Genomic DNA, 21,987 nt, shown 5'->3' with positions numbered 1-21,987 from the left:
AGGCCGTGGAATGTAAGCTTTGCCCCCGCTTCCATCACTGTCTGGTTCCCTGCTGCAACCACAGACACCTCCGCGCTCACCTTCATCACAACACCGCAGATGGACCACAGGAATCGGAAGCAATACTTTATACAGAAAATGGGTTTATTTGTAATACAGCAGGTTTGGTTGTCTCACATCACATACAGAGAACTCCATGCGTCGGACGCACGGCCGCCGCTTGGTACTTGTTAAAGATGGCGTCGTTATAACGGTACGAGATGAGGCTTGTTTTCTTTTAAATTCTCTTTTGCACGGATTATCACTGACCACTGACACATCGACGTACTTTCACACCCACTGAAGAACTAAACTATGAATCCAACCGTGGAACGGAACCCTGGTAGATAAATAAATCAATAAATATGCTGAGATCCAAAGCAGGAAACGTTGGTTCACTCAAGATAATTAAGGCCACAAAACCCAAATGATCGCACATATAATAGATGACTCTGGAGGATATGTCCTGGATGAACCGTGCTAACAGAAGGGACCGGTCGCTCCTGCTGGTATCAGATGTTCCTCCGCCAGAACACATCCTGCTCTCCTCACATACATACGCTGATATATCACTGCAAACTAGGACTCGTGTGTTCAGTCTATCGCTAACATTCAGAAAGTTCTGACCATGAGGAACAAAGGAGAGCACGTGACGGGTCTGTGTGTGTGTGTGTGTGTGCGTGTGTGTGTTGTCACCATGCATGAGGTGGTGTTCAGCGCATGCTCGGGTCACAAACAGCTCGGAGAATCAAGTCTATCACGGGTCCATGCATTTCGGAAAAAGGCCTTGAGGAGGATTCAACGTTTCACACGTGGACGCGGTGACGTCGCACACGTGCGCACGCTCGGCATCGGAGAGATGATCTGGAGGAAGGAAATCAAGTGATCCTTGTCAAACCATAAGGAAGAAACACGGGCGGGACAGCTGTTCGCCAGAGAGAACGTGTTGGTGGTCACGTGACCTGGTCACCTACACACTAACATACAGAACACGGCACTGAAAGACAAGAGGTGGACACAGGAAGTGACGGCTGTTATCGGCTATGAGTGAGTGAGTGAGTGAGTGTGTGTGTGTGTGTGTGTGTGTGTGTGTGTGTGTGTGTGTGTGTGTGTGTGTGTGTGTGTGCGTGTGTGTGTGTGTGTGTGCGTGGGCGTGTGTGTGTGTGTGTCGGGGTGAAGACATGACTTTGTTTTCATTTACAGACAGAGAGAAACCCAATCCCCGACCCTTCTCTTCTACCCCCCCCCGTCGCGTCTAACATCGGCTCCCAAAAGAAATCAAAAGCTGGACAGGTGAAGCTGCGGCCTGCTCCTTATTTCTTGTTCTTCAGCTGATTGGCCAACCAGTCGAGGCCCTCGTACAGGCCGTCGCCGCTGGTGGCGCAGGTGGCCTGGATGTACCAGTTACGGTGGCGGAGCGAGTGCAGGCCCAACTTGTCCGTGATCTCCGCCGCGTTCATGGCGTTGGGCAAGTCCTGGGGGGGACATGGAAAACAACAGGAGGTGAGGACACGTTGGGCTGGACGAGGCAAGAGGACGCCCCCGGTTCTGATCCAAACTGGACAAACCAACTCACTGCAGATGCGTCACTAAATAACCATCGCAGTCTTTCCACTTGACTGGTCTTGGTTCCGCTCATTTCAGGTCTAAAATTGCAATATGAAAACGAGAACTCGAGAGAGAAAAAAAAAAAAAACCTCAAGCAATCTGCCTGCATTGTGCCATCTAGCGGAGAAAGCCTCGCATTGCAGGAGGACGGCAAAATGAAGTTCCGGTTCTGCAGAATGACGTAGTCACGCTCTTGTGTTTCTGGGCTCTTCAGAGCAGCTCCAGGGTAAACAAGTCTAAACGGTGAAGTCAATCTCAATCTGGAGAGTCATATTTATTGAGAGCCAGACATCGGTGGCAGCAGTCCAACCACATCTGCAGGTTCTTCTCCTCACTGCTGCCGACTGTAACACACTGGGGTTCTATAGAAGCAAAGACAGCGACTTGGCTTCTGTCTGCAGACCAGTGGGGATCAGCCATAACTGGAGGGTTTCAAGTTTTTCAGCTCAACACACTGTGTTGTGGAGAGTGCTACCAACACTGTTGCTGCTATCATTGGAAAACTGAAAGTGATGTGTGTTTCGATGGAGCAAGTAGAACATTCATCCTGTCTAATTATTTGAATAATAAGATTTAATAAGTAGACTGTGCCAGTGGATAAACTTTGCCTTTGTAATATTCATAAAGGGATATATGACAATCGAATAAAAATAAATACAACAAATATGTACAGCATTATAAACTAGTACACCCCAGAACCCCCTCTCATCATCACATCACCCCCATCCTCCAACACCTACGCTGGCTCCCGCTCAAGCAAAGAACTGAGTTCTATATCCTCCTTTATGCCTTCAAAGCCATCCATCATCTTGCCCCTCCATATCTGTCCGACCTCCTTCACATCGCCGCTCCAGCCCGTTCCCTCAGGTCCTCCTCCTCCTCCATCCAGCTCACCGTCCATCTCACTTCAGCTGCTCTGCTCCCCAGCTCTGGAACTCTCTCCCCCCGGACCTCGGTCATTTAAACTCTCTGCCCCTCTTCAAATCAAGACTCAAAACCCTTCTGTTCAGGACCACATACAACAGCTAATATCACCCTTACACCTACATCCGCCACATTTTTCTGTCCTTTTGTGTGTGTTTTTATTGCTTCTATTGCTCTTATATTGTTATTGATCTTACTTCCTGTACAGTGTCCTTGAGTGTTCAGAAAGGTGCTATTAAATAAAATGTATTATATTATTATTATTATTATCATATTTAGCAAAACGTCCTTTACTTGAGGGCAGAAAGTACTTCAAAAGTGATAACAACATATGAATGTATTGCCTGCCATTATGAATGTACTGGCTAGAATGATGTCCTCAGCATGAGTTCTCAAGTTTGTTCAGCAGTGACAAAATGCCATCTTTCCCCCAAAAGATGTCAGCGTCAGTGACACTGAGCTGAAGTTATGCTGACTTTCATTTAAAAAAAAATCTGAACCATTATCCAAAGAAATGTCACCTATAAACATCATTCCTCACTTCAGCAGCGTAAAAAGGTTTCCCTCATTCACAGACAGAAAGAAAAAGACGCACAATAAGGTTTTGTTTTTTTGGTCTCGTGCACAAGACGAAGACAATATTATGGCAGTAGCTGTGATATAATGAAGAAAGTACAATGATCCATCTCATTTATAGAGGCTGCGTTAAAGTAGCCCGCATGAGCTGGTCATGCCAACGTTCAGTGTGAAGGTTTGAGAGGTCTCTTGCCTGTTTGTTAGCGAACACCAGCAGAACTGCATCTCTCAGCTCATCCTCGGCCAACATTCTCATCAGCTCCTCTCGGGCTTCGTTGACCCGCTCCCTGTCGTTGCTGTCCACCACGAAGATTAAACCTGAAACATGACGGGGAGACGTCAGCGCTGGTGTCTGTGATGAGGTGCGTCCTCTGTCAGGAGCTCCGCTCACCCTGCGTGTTCTGGAAGTAGTGTCTCCACAGAGGACGGATCTTGTCCTGCCCACCTACGTCCCACACAGTGAAGCTGATGTTCTTGTACTCCACAGTTTCCACATTGAACCCTGGCGACCACATCACCGACACGTGTTAGCCATTGAATCTAGGAGTGAAAGGAATGACCTCTGCCTCGCCACGTACCAATGGTGGGTATAGTGGTGACGATTTCTCCCAGCTTGAGTTTGTACAGGATGGTGGTCTTGCCAGCAGCATCCAGTCCAACCATCAGGATCCTCATCTCCTTCTTCCCTATAAGGCTCTTCAGCAAATTCCCAAAAATATTTCCCATGATGATGACTGAGTGCGACCGACTACAATCCTAAGTCCAGGTGGATCTTTAGAGCTGTAAAAGAGAGATGAAAAAGCACATCGCATCAATTATTAGGCATGAAACAGCAAGAGGAACGGCAGAAAAAGGTCCCCCTTCCCCGTCTTAGACAGGTGGGTTATGTAAATAGCTCCAGGTCTTCATCGTACAAGGAGGCAGAGATGCATATTGATGTCATGTCTCCAGGCGGCGGCACAATCTGTTCCATTCTCTTCTTTCCCCAACACAGACTCGCCTGCAACAAGCTCAAATCAGACCAGGACTGGCCTACATTCTTAAAAGTGAGCCCGAGGACACTGGCGCTCAGAGCCCACCAAAGTCACCTGATTTAGAAGTTACCGCTGCCTGCTGACTCCGGCAGCTGGTATCAAGTCCGTGTGAGACTATTCACAAGACGGCTGAAGCACAGCTCCAGTTAAAAGACGATAATGTGTCTCATTCATTCAAGCTAGAAAATGCACCAGAAGGTCAAAGCAAAAGGAGATGAGTGAATGGTTTTACAAAGACAGTAGACGCCCACATATTGAAGTGAGTCAAGAAACAAACGTGGAGCTGGACACTGAAATTTGTCTTGTAAGAAAAGTTATTATCGATCGATGGTGCTATAACTAAAGCATGTCCAGGTCCCATGGCACAAGCCTTGAGAGCTTATTTTACTGGATTCAATCTCAAAATATGAATAGAATTTTCAAGCCTGTTCAGTTTTCTTTCAGGAGATGCTGTTGTACAATTCTAGGGTCTTTGCATGTACTTGCGATGCTTTTTTTTTTCACAGAAATGACTGTAATGTTGTGCAACAAGGAGATCAACATTTAAAAAAAACAAAGTACGATGGTGCTGAAAGTGAAAAATGCCATCTCCACATATGTGTACTGGCTGGACCTAAGAGGAGAAGACAGGATGACCACGAGAGGATGATGTCAGCAAAGCGAGTGATGTCATCGAAATCAAACTCATGACAACATCTCAGTTAAAATAGTAATACATTCAAATACTTTAGTTGGTTCTCAAGGCCAGAGGAACGCAGTGCAGCAGCCTCAGATCAAGCATAGCTAATGTGCAGGCTGCTTATTTCATCTGATGAGCCATGTCACTGACATCATCAGCAACTACAAACCACGCCAGTACAGGATTGTTAGAGCTCCACGGTGGTGAGAAGGTGAGATACCTTGGTGCATACTTGGAACAAAGACTCACACACCAATCATCAAAAGAATACGTTGTTTTAAGTGATGATTCGCATTGTTTCAGCTTAGACGCGAACAAACCGTTTCCTATTCACTTCGACCAGGTCTGACACAGATATCGTTGGGGCCTGGAACACCAGATAGTGATGTCACTACAGCCTAGAAATGCACGAGGCCTACGTCCCAAGGAGCACCAACCCATGCCTGAGGTCCACACGGGGGTCGTGACACACGGAGCAAGGCTGTCTGGTGCTGCAGAACGATTGGTATCACAGTGTAAACAAGTGACCCGGTGAAGGCAGCTATGAATAATAGAAGTCAATCGTCCTCACAGGTTGAGTTTCCGTAAACGCCACGGCTCCCCGCACCTATTGAATATCACTGGGGGCGATCAATTATGCACCGATATAGGCGAGACAGTCTTCGTTCGAAGGTATCAGGCAGGGTTCAAGACAGTGTAGACGGCCATCAAAGCTTGATGGGACGAGGAAGTGGAGTGACAGGAGAGGACGAGCCGCGGCAGCCCCTGTCCATGGTGCTGAAGAGTAGCACTGACGCCGGCTCCGGTCGAGGGCGCAGCGCCTTCGCTCGACGAAACGTTAGACGCGGATCACACTCGGTGTTTTCTGCTCACACGCTCCGGACAACACCGCCACTCATTACCAAGCTAAGGTGACTCGGTGCTAGCTGATGCTACACTAGCCATTGTGTCGCTAACAGCCGACGTCGTCAGCGATTTCATCCGGTTGCGCCTGGTTTCAAACCCTTCAACCAGCGGCAAGTGTCCGTCCGCTATCACCCAACAGAGAGGCGGCTCGCTGCGGGATCGGCTGCAGGTTGAGCGGCCGGGAGCGAGCGGTCGCTAGCGGGTAACCTCCCTCCCTCCGTGCCCGGACACCCGCTCCTCACCGCATCCTCGCTGGCGCACGGCGCTAAAACAGCCGCGCGCGGCCCGGATACAGAGCGAGGAAGACGGAGGCGAGAAAGTACGGGAGCGAACGCGGTTTATTAAACGGCGCACCGGCGCTGACTTGCCTGAATAATCTGGTTGATACTGGCGCCAGCCTCCTGTCGCACCTGACACGCTCGGGTCCCGCAAGCAGCCGCTCTGCGGAGATCTCGCGAGACTACGAGACGCCTGCGACTCAGGAGGAATTACCGTTGTGAGCGAGGGTCACGCGCTTCCCTGGAAGTCCAGCCGCGGTCCTCATGAGTCCTGGCACATCACGACTCACAGAGTTTCTAGGAGGAGCCTGGGGTTTTATCTTAATAACAAAAGTGATTAGAGGTCATAACCTTGAAAGTGTCATTAATAAGCAGAGCAAAACCTTTTCCTCCAACAGAAACTGAAAATGTAGTGAAATGCAGAGCACATCAGAGCTTTCTGTTGGCGATTGTAATACAACAGTTGTTCATCAACATTTTCAGAGCTTGTTACTCACGTTTTCTGTGTTTTGTAAACGGTTCAAATCAAAATCTATAAATATGAATAAGTAAAATATTTATTAGTTATTCCTCCATCTTCTCTCAGCTCCACTCAGTTTCATTTTTAAATACTTTTCCTATCCTCACATTTTAAGCTTTTTATTTTGTTTTCCTCAAAAAAATGCCTCATAACAAATGAGCATGAATATTAGTGGCTTCAATATGATATGATCTAAACTCAGCCTCTGTCATCCAAACATCCATCCAACAAAAGTTCACTTATGAAGAGTCGGACCTTCTGTCACAGGTCTATGAATCATTCAGGAGCACACACATGCCTGAGTGCGCACACACAGAGAGAGAGAGGGAGAGCAGAGACACAGGTTCTGGTCTCTGTGAGATGAGCCTCTGAGGTCCATCTGATCCAGGAATGACTTTCTTTGTCAAGTTTCACTTTTGAACAAGGAAACAGGAGCCAGTATACCATCATGCTTCCAGCTCAAGAAGCAGCCAAGATCTACCACACCAACTACGTCCGGAACGCCCGGGCCGTGGGAGTCCTGTGGACCGTGTTCACCATCACCTTCGCCGTCATCACTGTGGTGGTCTTCATCCAGCCCTACTGGATCGGGGACAGCGTCAACACCCCGCAGGCAGGATACTTTGGCCTCTTCCACTACTGCATTGGAAACGCGCTCACCTCTGAACTCACCTGTAAGGGAAGTGCGCTGGACTTTGGCTCCATCCCCTCTGGCGCCTTTAAAACCGCCATGTTTTTCGTGGGGATCTCCATGCTGCTGGTGGTGGGCAGCATCGTCTGCTTCAGCCTCTTCTTCTTCTGCAACGCGGGCAGCGTCTACAAGATTTGTGCCTGGATGCAGCTGGCCTCCAGTGAGACCTTCTTTTTATCTTCTAAAACATGAAATCGTGAAAAATGAAATGATGCAATTTTGAAATAATTGCAGTGGATAAATGCAACCATCAGATTCCTTTTAAGATGAAAAAGGATAAACACAGATTCAAATGAATGACTTCTATACATTTGTGATCACAGGATCAGAGAAACTGTGCCGTCTAAACCCACCAGTGCACTGTAGGCGAGTAAATAGGTGGACGTGGTCATGTGATAGTCCAACAGAGGGAAAGTGAGAGCGATGAAAAGGCTTCTTGAAAGTAAAAGTAGGACGTGTGGGAGATAGAGTTACACCTTGTCACCTGATACCTCACTTGGAACTTGATGCGGAGGTGGTGGGACATTCTCACAGGCAGAAGATGAGATGCTCAGGGGTTGCCAGGCAACACAGCTGGTCGGCGAAATTAGAAGATTACACATCAACTCTCCAGGGATTCTGATACTCATGTGAAGAGATTTGAAAACTATGCAGCAATAGCTCCATTCAGAGTTTAGAAATAAAGAGTTGCTTCCATTTTCTCATTCAGTTCAGTCCCCACTGTGGTGTATGACCTTCAACTCACTGACATGGCCCACACAGACAGGCAGAGCAAGTACTGACAGACAGCACTTGCTCCGCTACTATTCTAGCATGGAATGGCACTAAGGACAGTCGGCAGAAATAGTTCCTTGGTGACAGTTAAGAACGAACCAAACGTCCAACAGAGCCCTCACTCTCTCTCTCAGGTACCTGCATGGTGATCGGCTGCATGATCTATCCAGACGGCTGGGACTCTGATGAGGTCAAGCGCATGTGTGGCCAGCGCACGGACAAGTACACGCTGGGCAACTGCACGGTGCGCTGGGCCTACATCCTGGCCATCATCAGCATCATGGACTCGCTCATCCTCTCCTTCCTGGCCTTCAGTCTGGGCAGCAGGCAGGACAAACTGCTCCCTGAGGACTTCCAAGTGGAGGGCAAAGGTGAGTCATTGTACGATGACGTTTGTCAATGATATCTACACAGTGAAGACATTCTGCTTCTCTCCTACACTCAGATGATGCCTAGGACCCACGAGGACAGGTGGAACCGTCACTGACACGTCAGTCCAGCAGGAACTAAAATCACCAGAGTAACAGTTGGAAAAACATTTTTTATTATTCTTTAAAACAAGACGGGAATCAAAGGAAGGGGGTCGTGGAGGCAGTAGAAAAATGTCAGCAATTTCATTCATCCAAAAAAGCAGCTTCGTAGTGGACTTCAGAGGTCTTCCTGGCTACAACTCCGCCACAGCGCCCTCCCATGTTGGAAATGACAGGCCATCTATTCAGCATCAATAAAGCAGAATGTTTTTCTCTTGAGTCAAGTGCTATTTTACCAAACAAAGTTCAGCATGTGGAAGTGATTGTTGTCTCGAGTGTATAAAAGGCATAACTCCTCCTGCTCAGCAGCATACAAACATACAAAACGATCTTCCTCTCTTGCCGTCGAAGCCTAGCGCTGCGGAGTCACTGACCTCTTCATGCTGGTGTGCATTACACTGTCATTAATCTGAAGCTCTTGAAGCAGCCAAATGCAGAAGCTGGCACGGTGTCATGGCGACAGCAATACACAGATGTGCTTCTCATATTAATTCTGGATTCAATGGCACTGAGTGGAGCATGTCTTTTAACTGACTCCCCCCCACCCAAAATATAGCACGTTTAAAGCATGTGAAAGTGTGACAGTTGTGGAAACACGAGAATGATGAAGGAAACTTGGTAGCAGCTTATGAACAGAGCCACAGTGGAGAAGCATCTCTTGGTTCTGGGACCAGGACCACTTCAGCAGCGTCGGGACTTGAATGTAAGAGATGCAGATAGGACAGAGCGCTGGTATCAGGGGTCATGTTCCTCCGTGCCCAGAAGCTTTAGCTGGAGCCCTGCACCCGCCTACGAGGTGAGCCATGGATGGGCGAGGCACTGGGCGGCGGTGGCCCTCCTCTCGGGCACCAGGTCCAGCATGGGCTGCAGGAAGCTGCTGAATGTTTGGGCCTCCTCAGAGGGCCACTCGTACTTCTCCACCAGCACGTCGCACAAACCCCACGGCTTCAGCTTGGTGATGTGACGCAGGTCTCCTAGCAGGTCAGAGGACACTGGGTCAATACATGTGTCACTAATGGCTTCACTTCAGCAGACACCTGACAAAACCATTCGACTCAGACACTGGATCCCACAGTCTCCTGCGGTGCAGAGATCTAGATCTAGATGAGCAGGTCTGGTTACCTTTCTTGGTGAAAAACTCTTTGGAGTACTTTCCAGCTGTGATCAGCTTTCGAGGAATTTTGCCAAGCAGCTCGATGATGAGTGCGATGTGATCTGGATGCATCAGGGTGAAAACAGAATTAGGGAGTAGAAATGATACAGGCTGCAGTCAGCAAGTCATTCACTCAATCGATGTGTGTTCATGGCGTGGGTTTCGTGGCTACCGTACCTTCATCTCTGGAGTAATCTTCTCCCGAATGAGGTTCAAACAGATAGTCTCCAGTAGCAAGTTCGAAGGCCTGGGAGGAGAAGTCGACATGTCGGCATGTGTCTGATGTTGTTAGTGAACCTCCTAGGTTGTAATGACTTCCATTTCACTCAACGTTCAAAAGTGGGTTTGAAAGAATGCTATACAATGATTCGATCCAGATGCCAATCCATCCGTCACCTCAGAAGACAATGTTAGAGGAGGAAGTGGGTTTAAACATTTCAGTCGGTCTTTACCATGCAGGCCGTGCTCCAGATGTCTGCAGGGGTGCTGTAGCCAGAACCAAGAAGCACCTCCAGCGAGCGGTACTGTCTGGTCTGGATGTCGTCCGTGAAGTGTTTGTGCTGCGGCAGGATGGAGATGTAAAGTCACGCACGTTTATTTCCCCCTACTGTAACACATGATGACCCAATAGAAACTCACCACCCAGCAGGCGTTGCCGAGGTCGGCAATCTTCACCTGCAGCTTGTCAGCGTTGAGCGGCTCCAGAGGATTTACCAACATAGTTGATGCTTCTGAAGACAGACAGCCCAGGATGAGCTTAGTTTACAAGAGGAAACCGAAACTGACACCCCAAATATGAATGAATTCATGAGGAGCTTTTTGCACCATGTGGAGTCTCCACCTTGTCATAAGACAAAAACAAGAAATTCTTGAAGCTGAATTCAACGTGTCAGGAGATGAATCATTTATATTATAATAATAATAATCCATATAAAGAATTAATCAAATTGCAATCCCTGCGGAGGAAGATAAACACCGGAACAATCTCAATGTGTCATCTACCATGCCGGGAATGAACTATGGCTTTAACATCCGATTAAGGGACGAGCACAAGGGCTTTTCTCATTAAACAATGACAACAAGTTCACCATAGCGAATCCGTTTTTTACTCACCATTTTGGTGATTTGCTTTATCGTCAGCAGGTGCTTTGTTCTCCACTCGAGTGTCCATGTCCTCTTCCTTCCCCGCTTTCTCTTTGTCAGTGAACTTGGCGCAGACGGACTCAGAGTCGGGTTGAAGGCCATTTGTAGGCGTTTGAAGCTCGGAAGCTTCGGTGGAACCATTACACATCTGCTGTTCGAATTTACTGCACAAATCATTGTTCTGTGCGCTTTGGGGCTTGTTTGCGTTTTCTTGGTCTTGATCTTCGGTGGACGCACTGGTTTCGGACGCCTGACCGGCCACAGCAGCACCCTTCTCCGGCGTGGTTGCACAGCCATTGCAGTTGACATCGAGGCCATTTTCCTTTGTGTCCTCAGCGCACTCTGATCCTTGCAAGATCTGTTTGGGTTGTTCGTCTGGGGAGGAGTCTGAGGCAGATACACATTTACTAGATTCGTAAATACAAAAACCATCGCAGTAGTAATCACCTGTGGTCAAGTTGTTGTCAATGTCCTGCAGCGTGGCGGACGTCGACAGCGTGGCTGAGGATGTGGTGTCATCGGTGGTCTCGGCTGTCTCCTCTTCATCGTCCTCTTCCTCCTCCTTTCCTTCAGCAGTCATACCCTCCTCCAGGTCCTGCATCCTCTTTTCCAACAGCTCTGCTTGTTTCTTTTGCTTCTTCTTCATTCTCCTCTTTTTATTCTTGGACATTTTGGCCGTCTTAAAGAAAAAGATAAATCCAATTCCAGAACAAGCTATAAGTACTGCCAATCTGATGTGACCATGATACTTACTGTTTTGGTTGCTGGTGCTGTGCTCACTATAGAAGGAGAGAGAGAATGATTTAATCGAGGTGAACAGCAAAGGTTGGATCCTGGCCCTGCCTTTCATTAGTATTCTAAGAGTTGATTCACGTCGAGGCTGTTTCTGCAGCAGCAGCATCAGGCTCTGGGGGTCCGAGGGGTGCTTATCTCCATAAAGCCTCCAGCGGTGACTCACTCGAACACACAACCAGCTGAGCAGCTTTAAATAGCAAGTTTCACACGCAGTCAAGTTCTCATTCCTGTGCGACTTCACACACTCATAATGACTGGAACATTCCGATATAACCTTTATAAATGTCACGAATCAAGCAACACTAGTTAATGAACTGCATCCGTCAGTTAAACTCTGGAAATCGACATTGACAGCCCTCCAGGGCAAGATCCGACAGGTCTTCACCGTTCAGTTGTTTGTGACACCAGCAAACTCATCTCAAAGTAGGTCAACTCGGGGAAAACACAGAGCATTGACTGCTCCCTCACAAAAAGTGTTTCACTTCGAGAGACAGCTAGAAAACTTTGGACGCAACTGTCATGGCTAACACATCCAATTCAACCTTGAGCGAGGAGCTCATACAACCGTCGAGGAAGGACTGTTGACTTTCATGGTGGGAGTGTTCGCTCATGAAAATCTGACTCATCACCGACGCCCTTGATTTGAAATATCTGCATCATGCTCAAGTCAAAAAACGGCTCAATCACTTGAAGTCTCTCAGGTTCTAACCTCAAGGCAGCCAAACAATCAAGGACTATCTAGCTTTTGTCATTTGTCCTGGTCCAACTTTCCAGACATATTCTCGACAAAAGAAACACACACCCGATGTTAAATGACATGAACAGATGAGATGGATGGCTTTGTCCAATGATGGATGTATTTTTCATGGAACCAAATGACCTCATTTGATCCAGGAATATTCAGCCATATTGCCATCTGCAATAGAAGAGACCCTCAAAATATGTGCCCCTAGACAGTTAAATCAGAACTCAAAGAAGGCTCACAGGATGCTGTTTTCTGCTAGAAGTTGTGCTGTCATCAGCTGGTATATGAACAATATGTAGCAAGTTTTAAAATTCATATACAGATCAGAGACCCTGGCGACTGTTTAACACATTGGATCCATCTGGTCTATATTTACACTGCATCATTTCTGCGATTGAAACCATGACTCTAACGTGTGGAGAAGATATGTTCCAGTGCTGTAACTGCTGGTCGCAAAGCCTGTTTGCAGTGTGAGATAAACCTGCTGAAATACACTGAAACAGCCCGAAACTCAGCACGTAAGCAGAACGCCAATCAGCCAGTTCAGCTTGCTGAGGGGAGGAGGAAGTGTGACCTGCTGAGCCTGAGGGAGGAGCAGCACCGGATTTCTGCCACTGCGTTGCCTCGGCAGCCATTTTCTTGATGTAGGGTTCGTTGACGGTCATGAGGATGTTCTCCGGTTTGATGTCTGTGTGGATGATCTTGCACTTGGTGTGGAGGTAATCCAAACCCTGCAGGACCTGCGGTTAGGGATAGATGGGTCATCAATAATAACGTTGTGGAAAGAATGTTTCCTCATTCTTGCTCATCCACTTGTGAATTCTGTTTTTTGTGAGATACTTGAAAATGCATGAAGCGTAATGTGAAAATAAGGGTTGATCAACTGTCAGAGTAATTGAATAAGAAATGTAAAAATGCATTGAAAAGAATAAAAAACCGTTGTAGGCTTGAGAGGATTCACTATGTTAGCTAAGAAAAAGGAGTATCAATGCACCTGATTAAAATACTGACTTGGCAAACATGTGAACAAATGAATGCCTTATTCATTACAGTAACAGAATTTAAATAATCAGAAAAAACATTATCTTTACTCTACGCCACAACAACTATGACAACCTGCCATATATTGTTCAGGCCCCCTGTTGATAGCAAAACTCAACCCCTCTTCATGCTGTGCAGTGGTCAGCAGCAGGAAACATTCAGTTCAGTATGTCTCTAAATTTCAACAGAAACACATGTGCCCACTGCTTTATTTAAAGCAAAAACAAAGAGGACTAAACTGTTGTAGGAGCATCAACATGTCTAATCCAATGCCTCCCTTCACGCACTGTGTTCAATTTTATTTATGTGGAGGGATGCTATTCCTCCTACTCATGATCTGGGCTGCAGGAGGGCATGAGCAGTTTAAAATGAGAAAATATCAGATATTCACTCCAACAGCCAACCAGGAAGTTTTTCCCTTTCTCAATGTTTTTTTTTCCGCATATTTTAAACATAAATTGATGGGATCGCTGATGATTTACTCTGAAGGCAGAGAGTGTGAGAAAGTGTGACTTACCTCTACATATGAGGTGATGAATGGAGGGATTGCTTGGTAGTTATAGTGTACATTTGTTTTTTTCTTTCAAATTTTATTTTATTTCCATTTTATTTAATAAATATGAGTCGTTGCTGATGTAAACCCAAAATCTTCATTTCCAATCAACAAAACAGTGATTATAATTCACACCAATATAAATCACACTGCTAACACTGACACACTCTTTTGAAAAGTGCTCTGTTGAATGGACGACAAGTTCTTTAAATAACAAAGTTTACAATGGCACGGCAGGATTTCCGCTACATGTTTTCAGGAGCAAATCTCAGGTGATCAAACATAACGATGTGGAAAAATTGAAGTGTAGGTATCTGTTATGAAGTGGAAACATCGTAACATGTAACGCATCATGGAGGCGGACAAGTGTGCCACAGTTAAAAAAAAAAAATTTTCTTGCACTTCACCTGTCTAATGATGCTTTTCACACAGGGGAGAGGAAGCCCTTGGTAGTTGGACTTGATGATCCACTTCAAAAGGTGGTACCCCAATACTTCAAATACCATGCACACATCTGTAAAGATATTAAGTTAAGAAAAATTGTGAACTTACAACATAAAAAGGTCAGTTCTCTCATGTACGGAGTCGGAATTCATTTTAGAAGATGGCAAATACAATTTTACGATAACACCTGCATGAATAATCCACAAACTTTGTACCGACATATAAACCCCGAGGGAACAACAACTGCATGAATAATGTATGCAAATGTGCATCAATAAAGTCAGTCAGATCTGCCTGAGTGAGGCACTTTTGTTCCTGAAATGTTTCAACAGAAAAAATTACACACAGCCTGCAATGGATTTAATTAATGATTTTGGCACTAAAACCAAGGAACAGCACCAGTGTGGAGACAAACAAGGACAGTGAACATCTTTGATGGGGGAAAGAAAGAGCTTCAAAAAAAAAAAAAAAAAAAAAAAAAAAAAAAGCTAGCGAAAGGATACGAGTGCCATTCATGCCAGAAATCTTGAAGTCATCGAGAAGCTGCACCACTTTTTCTCTGTTGGGATCACTCTGGTCCGTGTTCCTCACCTAAAGAAAAAAAAAAAAGATTCAGCATCACTGATGGAAAGTGAAGACAGACACTCAAGAAAGAAAATAGGCAGTCGACTCACAGATTTGAGCAGTTTGATCTCGTCCAGTGCGGTTTCTGTGTAATGTTCTGCACTCTTCACCACTTTCATTGCCACAAAGCGCCTTTCTCTGCGAGGGACAAGCACAACAGTCCTAATTTCAGACTTTAAAGCAACACAATATCATCAAACTAACAGTAGATGATTCCGGACTTCCTGAGTCTGCCATTTGTGATGGGATGCCCTCAGTATTTTACACATTAACTTGCAGACCTATTCAGATCAAAAAGTGCCATGTAAGGCCTATTCTTACATGACCTTCATGTATTTAGAAGTTCCTTCTCACCGGATGTTGGCTGAGTGCTAAAATGAACATATAAGAGTTGAACGTGGAGTGTAGGGACGAATCGAGCATCTCAATGCACCGACTTGCTGTCGAGTTTCACACACACTAAGTGTGTAACCAAATAGTATCTTCTTATCCCCAGAACTCAAGGTGTCTTTCTAACTCAACACGAGAAAGTTGTTTCTGATGCAGACAATGTGCCCGAAGACAAGTGCACCTACTCTGTCCATAAATGAAAATGAAACAAAACTAAATAAGCAATGATAAATAGTAAACAACTGGCAGCTCATTGAACAACCACTTTACCATGAGCTTAAGTGTTATTTAAGGGACTTACTGGATGTCCCACGCCAGCCAGACGGTAGAAAAGTGCCCCCAGCCCAGTTTGCGGATGACATGGTATCTCCCATTGAACAGATCTCCAATCTTCACATGATGGTATCCACCTGTGAAAGTACAACAACACCCATGATATTGAATTCGCAAGCAACAATTTCATGAAAAGGCATGCATGTTTTGAATTAGTAATGTGAGTATTCCAAATCTAATTTTGGTTCTTTGTTGAAGAGGCTCATCAGCATATGAACGTTCAGTCATTGATACACAGAGGTATCACTTCTAAGACAGTTACTTGCCTCTGCAGTAGTCGTTTGGGTCTTCCTGCTCATCATCGTCGGAGCCGAGGATCTCCTCATCCTGATCTGGCAGAGGTGAGTCGGCTTGGCCCGCCTGGAACCCGCCTCCACGACCGTGTGGATCTGGTCTAGAAATGAAAACATTTGGGAAAAGCACATACAGATGACAAGTGGATAAGACAGAATGCTAAGTAACAGAGCACTTGACCTGTGCTTTACCTCCTGTTACACAAGTGAGCTTCCAAATCGAGACGAAGCCCTCATTATGTCAGGCCACGGCAGAAAAATGATCGGCTACAACAACTAGGACAACTTCTACTTCTTCACTTACATACCGTATTTGACAAACTACCTCACGGAACTAACTATTTTATTCTAATACTTAGACTTAGAACTCATTTTGAAGTAAATTCTCAGTCGTCACAAATCATTTACACAACATTGAGGAAAGTTGCATCTGCAGGTTGTTTGCGATATGCTGGCACAAAATCTGTATTAACTGGATAATATCACTGAACTGGCAACACAGAACTTTTGATATCTTGCTGAAATTATGATGACCAATCTGATCTAATGGTCACTCTGAAGTAGAGCTGGACACAACTTCACTGACACTGCACTTTGAATGGAGAATAAAAGCAACAACAATATCCTCTGCCACGTCTAAACACCGGGGTTTAAAGTCTAGAAATTGATTGTGCATCTCAATGCAACATATGGATTATATGGATTACTGCGTTAGTGCTTGTAACTTTATGTATCTGTGTAACACAAACAATGTTTACATATGGAAATACTAAACTGAAACCAAGGTGTTTCAGGATCTACAACAGATCAAAAAGGAAGGTCCAGTTACTGAGCCACACAATAAGGAAAAGGATTTTAGGATGCAATTTAGGATGGATTGAATTTACATCAGCAGACAGAGATATTCCTCTCCTCAGTGACAGAGCCTAAAGAAAAGTGGGCTCATGGTTCAGAGTCCGTCCAGTGCGTTAAATAAGTAATAAAAAATGAATTCCATTGTTAAATAACTGATGGTGAGTCCATAGTGCTAAAACGATGGTGTTGTAGTGTATAAGTCAACATAAATTATTGCTGACGCTTGGAAGGTCATTGTCAAGGGGATAACAGCAAATGAGCCCAAAGTACAACTTTGCCTGGGTGGTCCAGGATACGGTGGCCATAAAAACTGCATCACCACCATCATTGCAGGGCCACCAGACTTAAAGAGAACTTATCAGGGGCTATTTCAAAATCCAACACAGAAAATGATACTAGGCTCTCTCAAGGTCTTCAGAATTTGAGCCATGTCAGTCACCAGGAAGCTCTATTGAAAAGGAACGAACAAAAGTTGCTCCTAAATCCAAGACCAGCACTAACTTAATGCCTTAATGCCTACAATGTGTGTAGCTTGTTGTTGCCTGAATTTTGGTAGGTTTTATCGAGCACATCAAGAAGAACTGAGATGAAGATAGCAGAACTGTCACAGGATGGAGGTGGTTCCTGCTTGGGACTGTCACTGCTTAGAACATGCTATGATGTCTAAACGATGGGCTATACAGAATGATACAAATTCAAACAATAAAACGTACTTCTCCAAATATTTGTCCGGAAACAATTACTTTGAGAATAACACAGACTGGATGTGTTCCGTTGAAGCAAGTGATCACCAATAGTACTACTAGTAATGTATAAGCAGAAATCCAAAAAGTAAACAAATAAATAAAAAATCATTTAGGACAGGAATAGACAGCAGGCATCACTGACATACTTGATGTGCTAAACAATGAGGAAAAATAGTTTTCCTTGTCTTATTTGGTGTACTTTCCAGTAGTTAAAGGACTGGACTCACTTCAGAAAATAAGCCGACACAGACACATTCGCTCTCCTACCTGCAGGACGCACGGATACCCATGGAGCGTGACTGAAGGAGGACAGAATGAAGTGCTCTCACTCCATTCTCACTCAAAGATGAGGAGCGGAGGGGAACAGAAAAGAAGCAACGCAAAAGAATTTTCAGTGATGGGCAGCTTTGGAGGCAGCTGCAGAGAAGGGGAGTCAAGAGGGAGGACGAGAGGCGGAGAGAAACGATGAGGTTTGTTGCAGGCTGAGTGCTGAGGACGAGTCCTGAAGCGCAGGACACTGCTGCACACTCACTGATTCCCTTACTCCCACATCTTTCGGACCGAGAACGCTCCTTGGATGTTGCAATCGACTGTCCCCGCCCCCTTGCTGACAGCTGCGAGAGGATTGGGTGATGCAGTGCAACACTGCATTGCAGGTGAGGGATGACACAGCCCCCTCCCTTTCGAGCCAAAACAACAGCATTGCATGAACCCCCTCCCGCCCCCCTCCCGTTCATCAGCAGCAGCCACTTCAGTGCTCATGAGGCTCACTTTAAAAAGCAGAATCCATATTAAACAGCCATGTATCCTCAGTATATTCAAGAAAGTCCTGATGGCCACTGAAGTGTCCAACGCAGTGGAATATCTATTTTTTTAATGACAAAAAAAAGGACACTCAAGTATGCGACATATATGTTCATATTCATACATAAGGCACATTATGATGTTCTGGTCACAAATTCAACAGAGTCGGACAAATGTCAATCCTTAGGCTAATTAAGGAATTGGGAAATTGTAAAGCAGTTAGACATAACCATTGTTCATATTTATCCAAACAATGTTTACTGTTGGACTACTTGACTGGAGCGCATCTCAAATCTCTCCTCCTCCATGTGAAAGATTCAGGTCTATGTGTAATTTCAGATAAACGGTCCCATTGTCTTTGCTTCAGGCTCTCTGACTGCCAACTCTAGTAAACTCAGTTGTCCTTTGACAAAGCTACCTGCACACTCAGATGGCAATTTCCTTTCAGGTTTTTTTGGATGAGGAAATGATGAAAACATAATGAAAGCTTCATTTGATAGTTCTCAACAAATTAAAAGGTGAAGTGAAGAGGAGGCACAGAAAGACTTTGTCAACAGCTATTAAAATATTATTTGCAATCTAAAACAACACATGGAGAAGATTCAAAATCCATGCGTTTTATTCAGTTTTGAGCAGTTTTAATTCATTAAAAATTAAGCTAATTTGAATTGGAATCTAAAAACATGTTTGCGACAGTTGAACAGTTAATAGTCTTAACAGACACAGTCTTAATAGAGGACTTTAATAGAACTTTTCAGAGGGAATCGAAAACTGTCCCTGCTTCAAAGCCTTGAGAAGCTCTCAAATAGCAAGTTCGGGTGCTGCTAATTAAAATATAGCTCCTCAGAATACTGCACACTAACATTCATTCACTCAGTTTGCAAACCACCTTTCAGGGTTACATTAGCTTAGACATCTAGTAACCAAGCTTAGGCAATGATCATGGTACTGTACATAAAATGAAAAGACTTCAGTGGAATGTACTAATATTCCCAGAGAGCAGGGGAGGGAGGTGCGATGTGTTAAATGACCAAAGGGATGTCACAGATCAATCCAGGCAGCAGGAAAACAGTGGCAGAAAAAGCGTCACATTAACTATCACTACATACAAGTCTAACAAAATGTCAGCTCAAATATCACTGATTCTATTTGACTTGAAAATAAAGGAAGACCATAAGTACTTATCGACAATAATTTTCTATACACAGATTCCAAAACACAATCATAACATTTGCTAGAAGAAAAAGCTGTATCACAGCCACAGTAGTTCCTTGAGACACACAGGCATTCTAAGAGCAGTACTACTCACTTGCATGCAAGACCAGTGGCTAGCTTCACCACAGCTGTATTGATAGAGAAAATCCAGTCCAGGAGCCACATCACTCACAGCAGAGTGCCAAAATCAAAGGTTAAACAAGTATGGGGCAGCAAAGAGGCAGGCTGGGGGGGTCTTGGATCAGGTTTCAGACTCTTAAACCTATGAGTACACGCTACCTCCTCGCAGCAGAGCAGATGCACCACAGTGACACAAAAAAAGCAGAAGGGGAGGACAGGAACATGATGAGAGAGGGGGAGAGAGAATGTCTGGATGTTTGAAAGTGAGAGGGAGAGAGACTGTTTGCACATCTTTAGACGTCAACAATTTAGCTACAAGAGAAATGGAATACATGTGTATGTAATTATCCAATACATTGCGACCAATAACAAGAAGGCAGTATACATTGGACCAAACTGCATATCCTACTGACATGATGATGATCCAGGAAGGCAGATTTCTATATGCCAGTGTGGGTACTCAAACAAGTGTGTGCAGCGAACTTGTCCCTTAACGTGTAAAGCGCTATTAAATAACAGCCATCAATTGAATAGTTGTGGACACCCCCTCCTAATAGACAGTGGGATGGAAATAAACAACTTACGTGCACGTCTGTGTACGCTTGTACATAGCTGTAAATATAGCTCCCAAGCTGAGATAATAATGCTCAGCACTCCCAAAAGACAAATGTTGAAGAGGAGGTGATGTGATTCAGATCTAACTTTTGACATGTTAGGCAGCTGTAGGAGTTTGTTGGTTTGTTTGGGCCACGAATACTAAAAAAAACACACCAATCCAGCTGCAAAAGGGGCAGGAGCATGGCGGCACATGCCCGTTCCCTGGTGGCCCGTGCCACTGACCACAAGATCAAGTGCTACGTCAGGGGTAGGCAAACCGGTCCTCAAAGGACTAGGGTGGCGCTGGAATTCATTCCAAGGAAACTGGCACGCACAGCTTCACCAATCAGTTGATTGACAGTCATTGTTGTGGTTGTTTTAGCTCACACCTCATTGGTCAAACTGTGTGCGCCAAATTGGTCGCAACAAAACTGGAAAAACCCGAAGAAAACCTGAAAGCAGTCAACATGATATCCTAATATATATATATATATATATCTCACAAACACTACACGACGGAGCAGTTAACCAAGACAAGGGAAAGGACTCGCAGCCCTCATCTGACAGACAAATAAACCACAGACTGACTAACAGCACTTTAGTTTTCCCACAGTCAAAGCGGCACATGTCAGCTTGATGGGACACAATGGCCAAACACCTCGATGACATCTGCAAAGGTGGAGCTGGAATTTAAGAGGCCAAATGAAAACAAACACAACGGCGTGTGGTGACCTATTGAATGCAGTGCGTCTAGAGAAGATTATTTAAAAGGTTTACCAAACAGACACATGACACGGGCAGTACTTTACAGACACATTATTGGCATGACATAGGCGTTGAAGTGCGAGGAGGGAACTAAAAATGACACTGTAAAAGTAACACTTGGCTTACTTTTTACCAGGTTTTCGCGGTTTCGTCCTTTTCTTCCTTGCCTGAATCGCCAAGACTGTAGAAAGGGGAAACACCAACATTTAGAGGTCTATTCACACCGTGGCAGTAAAGTTTCAACGAGGTTTTATTGAGTTCCTCCTGTTCAATTGTCAACGATGTCAGAACAACAGGTGTAAACAGAGCTGCAGCCATGGGCGATAAACACCGCTTATTAGCCGAACCGGCCTCGGTAGTTACTTAAAAGTGGAGCTAGAGTTTGGCATTTTAATGTTCACGAAACGTATATCTGCCTTGAAGGTGTTCAGTTCACGCTCCACATTCGCTGCTGCCGCTAGTTTTGGCGCTGCTTTGCCGGTGAACAGAAGAGCTACAGCTAGCTTAACATGCTTAACATGCAGCACTGAGAGCGCATGGTCGGCTCATGCTCTGCCACATAACTTTCCTTCAACCGCTTGTTGTGGCAGTTTCAAAACTTCAACTCGTTTTTCAAAGAAATACAACCCGGTCAGTGCGCTGGCTTAAGCAATAAGTACGTAATAATGGATCAATGATAGTTAGCAGCCTTACCTTTTCTTTCCATGGTGATAACTAGCCTTTGGTTAAGATGCGTTCAGGGACTTTAGAAAACCTCGTAAATCTGACATGCGTGGTCCTCAAACGCTACAACACGTCACGTTCTATGAGAC

The 21,987-nt window shown here is 45.1% G+C and overlaps 3 protein-coding genes across 5 annotated transcripts; 1 reads left to right on the top strand and 2 right to left on the bottom strand.

Moving 5' to 3' along the window:
- Nucleotides 1-126: 126 nt before the first annotated feature.
- Nucleotides 127-6,240, bottom strand: LOC128760911 (ADP-ribosylation factor 3). Of its 2 annotated transcripts, none has more exons than XM_053868646.1 (5): nucleotides 6,135-6,240; nucleotides 3,726-3,927; nucleotides 3,539-3,649; nucleotides 3,341-3,465; nucleotides 127-1,514 (listed from the first exon to the last, which is right to left on the bottom strand). In XM_053868646.1, the coding sequence occupies exons 2-5, from the start codon at nucleotides 3,871-3,873 to the stop codon at nucleotides 1,353-1,355; spliced, it is 546 nt and encodes a 181-aa protein (XP_053724621.1). In that variant the 5' UTR covers nucleotides 3,874-3,927; nucleotides 6,135-6,240; the 3' UTR covers nucleotides 127-1,352. The 2 variants fall into 2 exon arrangements, with proteins under 2 accessions (XP_053724621.1, XP_053724623.1); XM_053868648.1 differs by lacking the exon at nucleotides 6,135-6,240 and adding an exon at nucleotides 6,009-6,027.
- A 772-nt stretch (nucleotides 6,241-7,012) lies between these two features.
- Nucleotides 7,013-8,432, top strand: lhfpl5a (LHFPL tetraspan subfamily member 5a). The gene is made up of 2 exons (XM_053867784.1): nucleotides 7,013-7,415; nucleotides 8,164-8,432. The coding sequence occupies exons 1-2, from the start codon at nucleotides 7,013-7,015 to the stop codon at nucleotides 8,430-8,432; spliced, it is 672 nt and encodes a 223-aa protein (XP_053723759.1).
- Nucleotides 8,433-8,547: 115 nt separating this feature from the next.
- Nucleotides 8,548-21,972, bottom strand: srpk1b (SRSF protein kinase 1b). 2 transcript variants are annotated; one of them, XM_053868585.1, is made up of 16 exons: nucleotides 21,869-21,972; nucleotides 21,302-21,356; nucleotides 16,047-16,174; nucleotides 15,749-15,857; nucleotides 15,108-15,195; nucleotides 14,937-15,024; nucleotides 14,397-14,503; nucleotides 12,970-13,135; nucleotides 11,609-11,634; nucleotides 11,303-11,534; nucleotides 10,826-11,242; nucleotides 10,352-10,443; nucleotides 10,165-10,272; nucleotides 9,890-9,959; nucleotides 9,682-9,774; nucleotides 8,549-9,533 (listed from the first exon to the last, which is right to left on the bottom strand). In XM_053868585.1, the coding sequence occupies exons 1-16, from the start codon at nucleotides 21,879-21,881 to the stop codon at nucleotides 9,349-9,351; spliced, it is 1,977 nt and encodes a 658-aa protein (XP_053724560.1). In that variant the 5' UTR covers nucleotides 21,882-21,972; the 3' UTR covers nucleotides 8,549-9,348. The 2 variants fall into 2 exon arrangements, with proteins under 2 accessions (XP_053724561.1, XP_053724560.1); XM_053868586.1 differs by lacking the exons at nucleotides 21,302-21,356; nucleotides 21,869-21,972 and adding an exon at nucleotides 17,942-18,251 and having other exon boundaries at nucleotides 8,548-9,533.
- Nucleotides 21,973-21,987: the final 15 nt, after the last annotated feature.

Source organism: Synchiropus splendidus, chromosome 6 (assembly GCF_027744825.2).
Source record: "Synchiropus splendidus isolate RoL2022-P1 chromosome 6, RoL_Sspl_1.0, whole genome shotgun sequence".
Lineage (NCBI taxonomy): Eukaryota > Metazoa > Chordata > Actinopteri > Syngnathiformes > Callionymidae > Synchiropus > Synchiropus splendidus.
The sequence above is the reverse complement of the archived record's forward strand: the minus strand, read 5'-3'. Positions and strand labels throughout refer to the sequence as shown.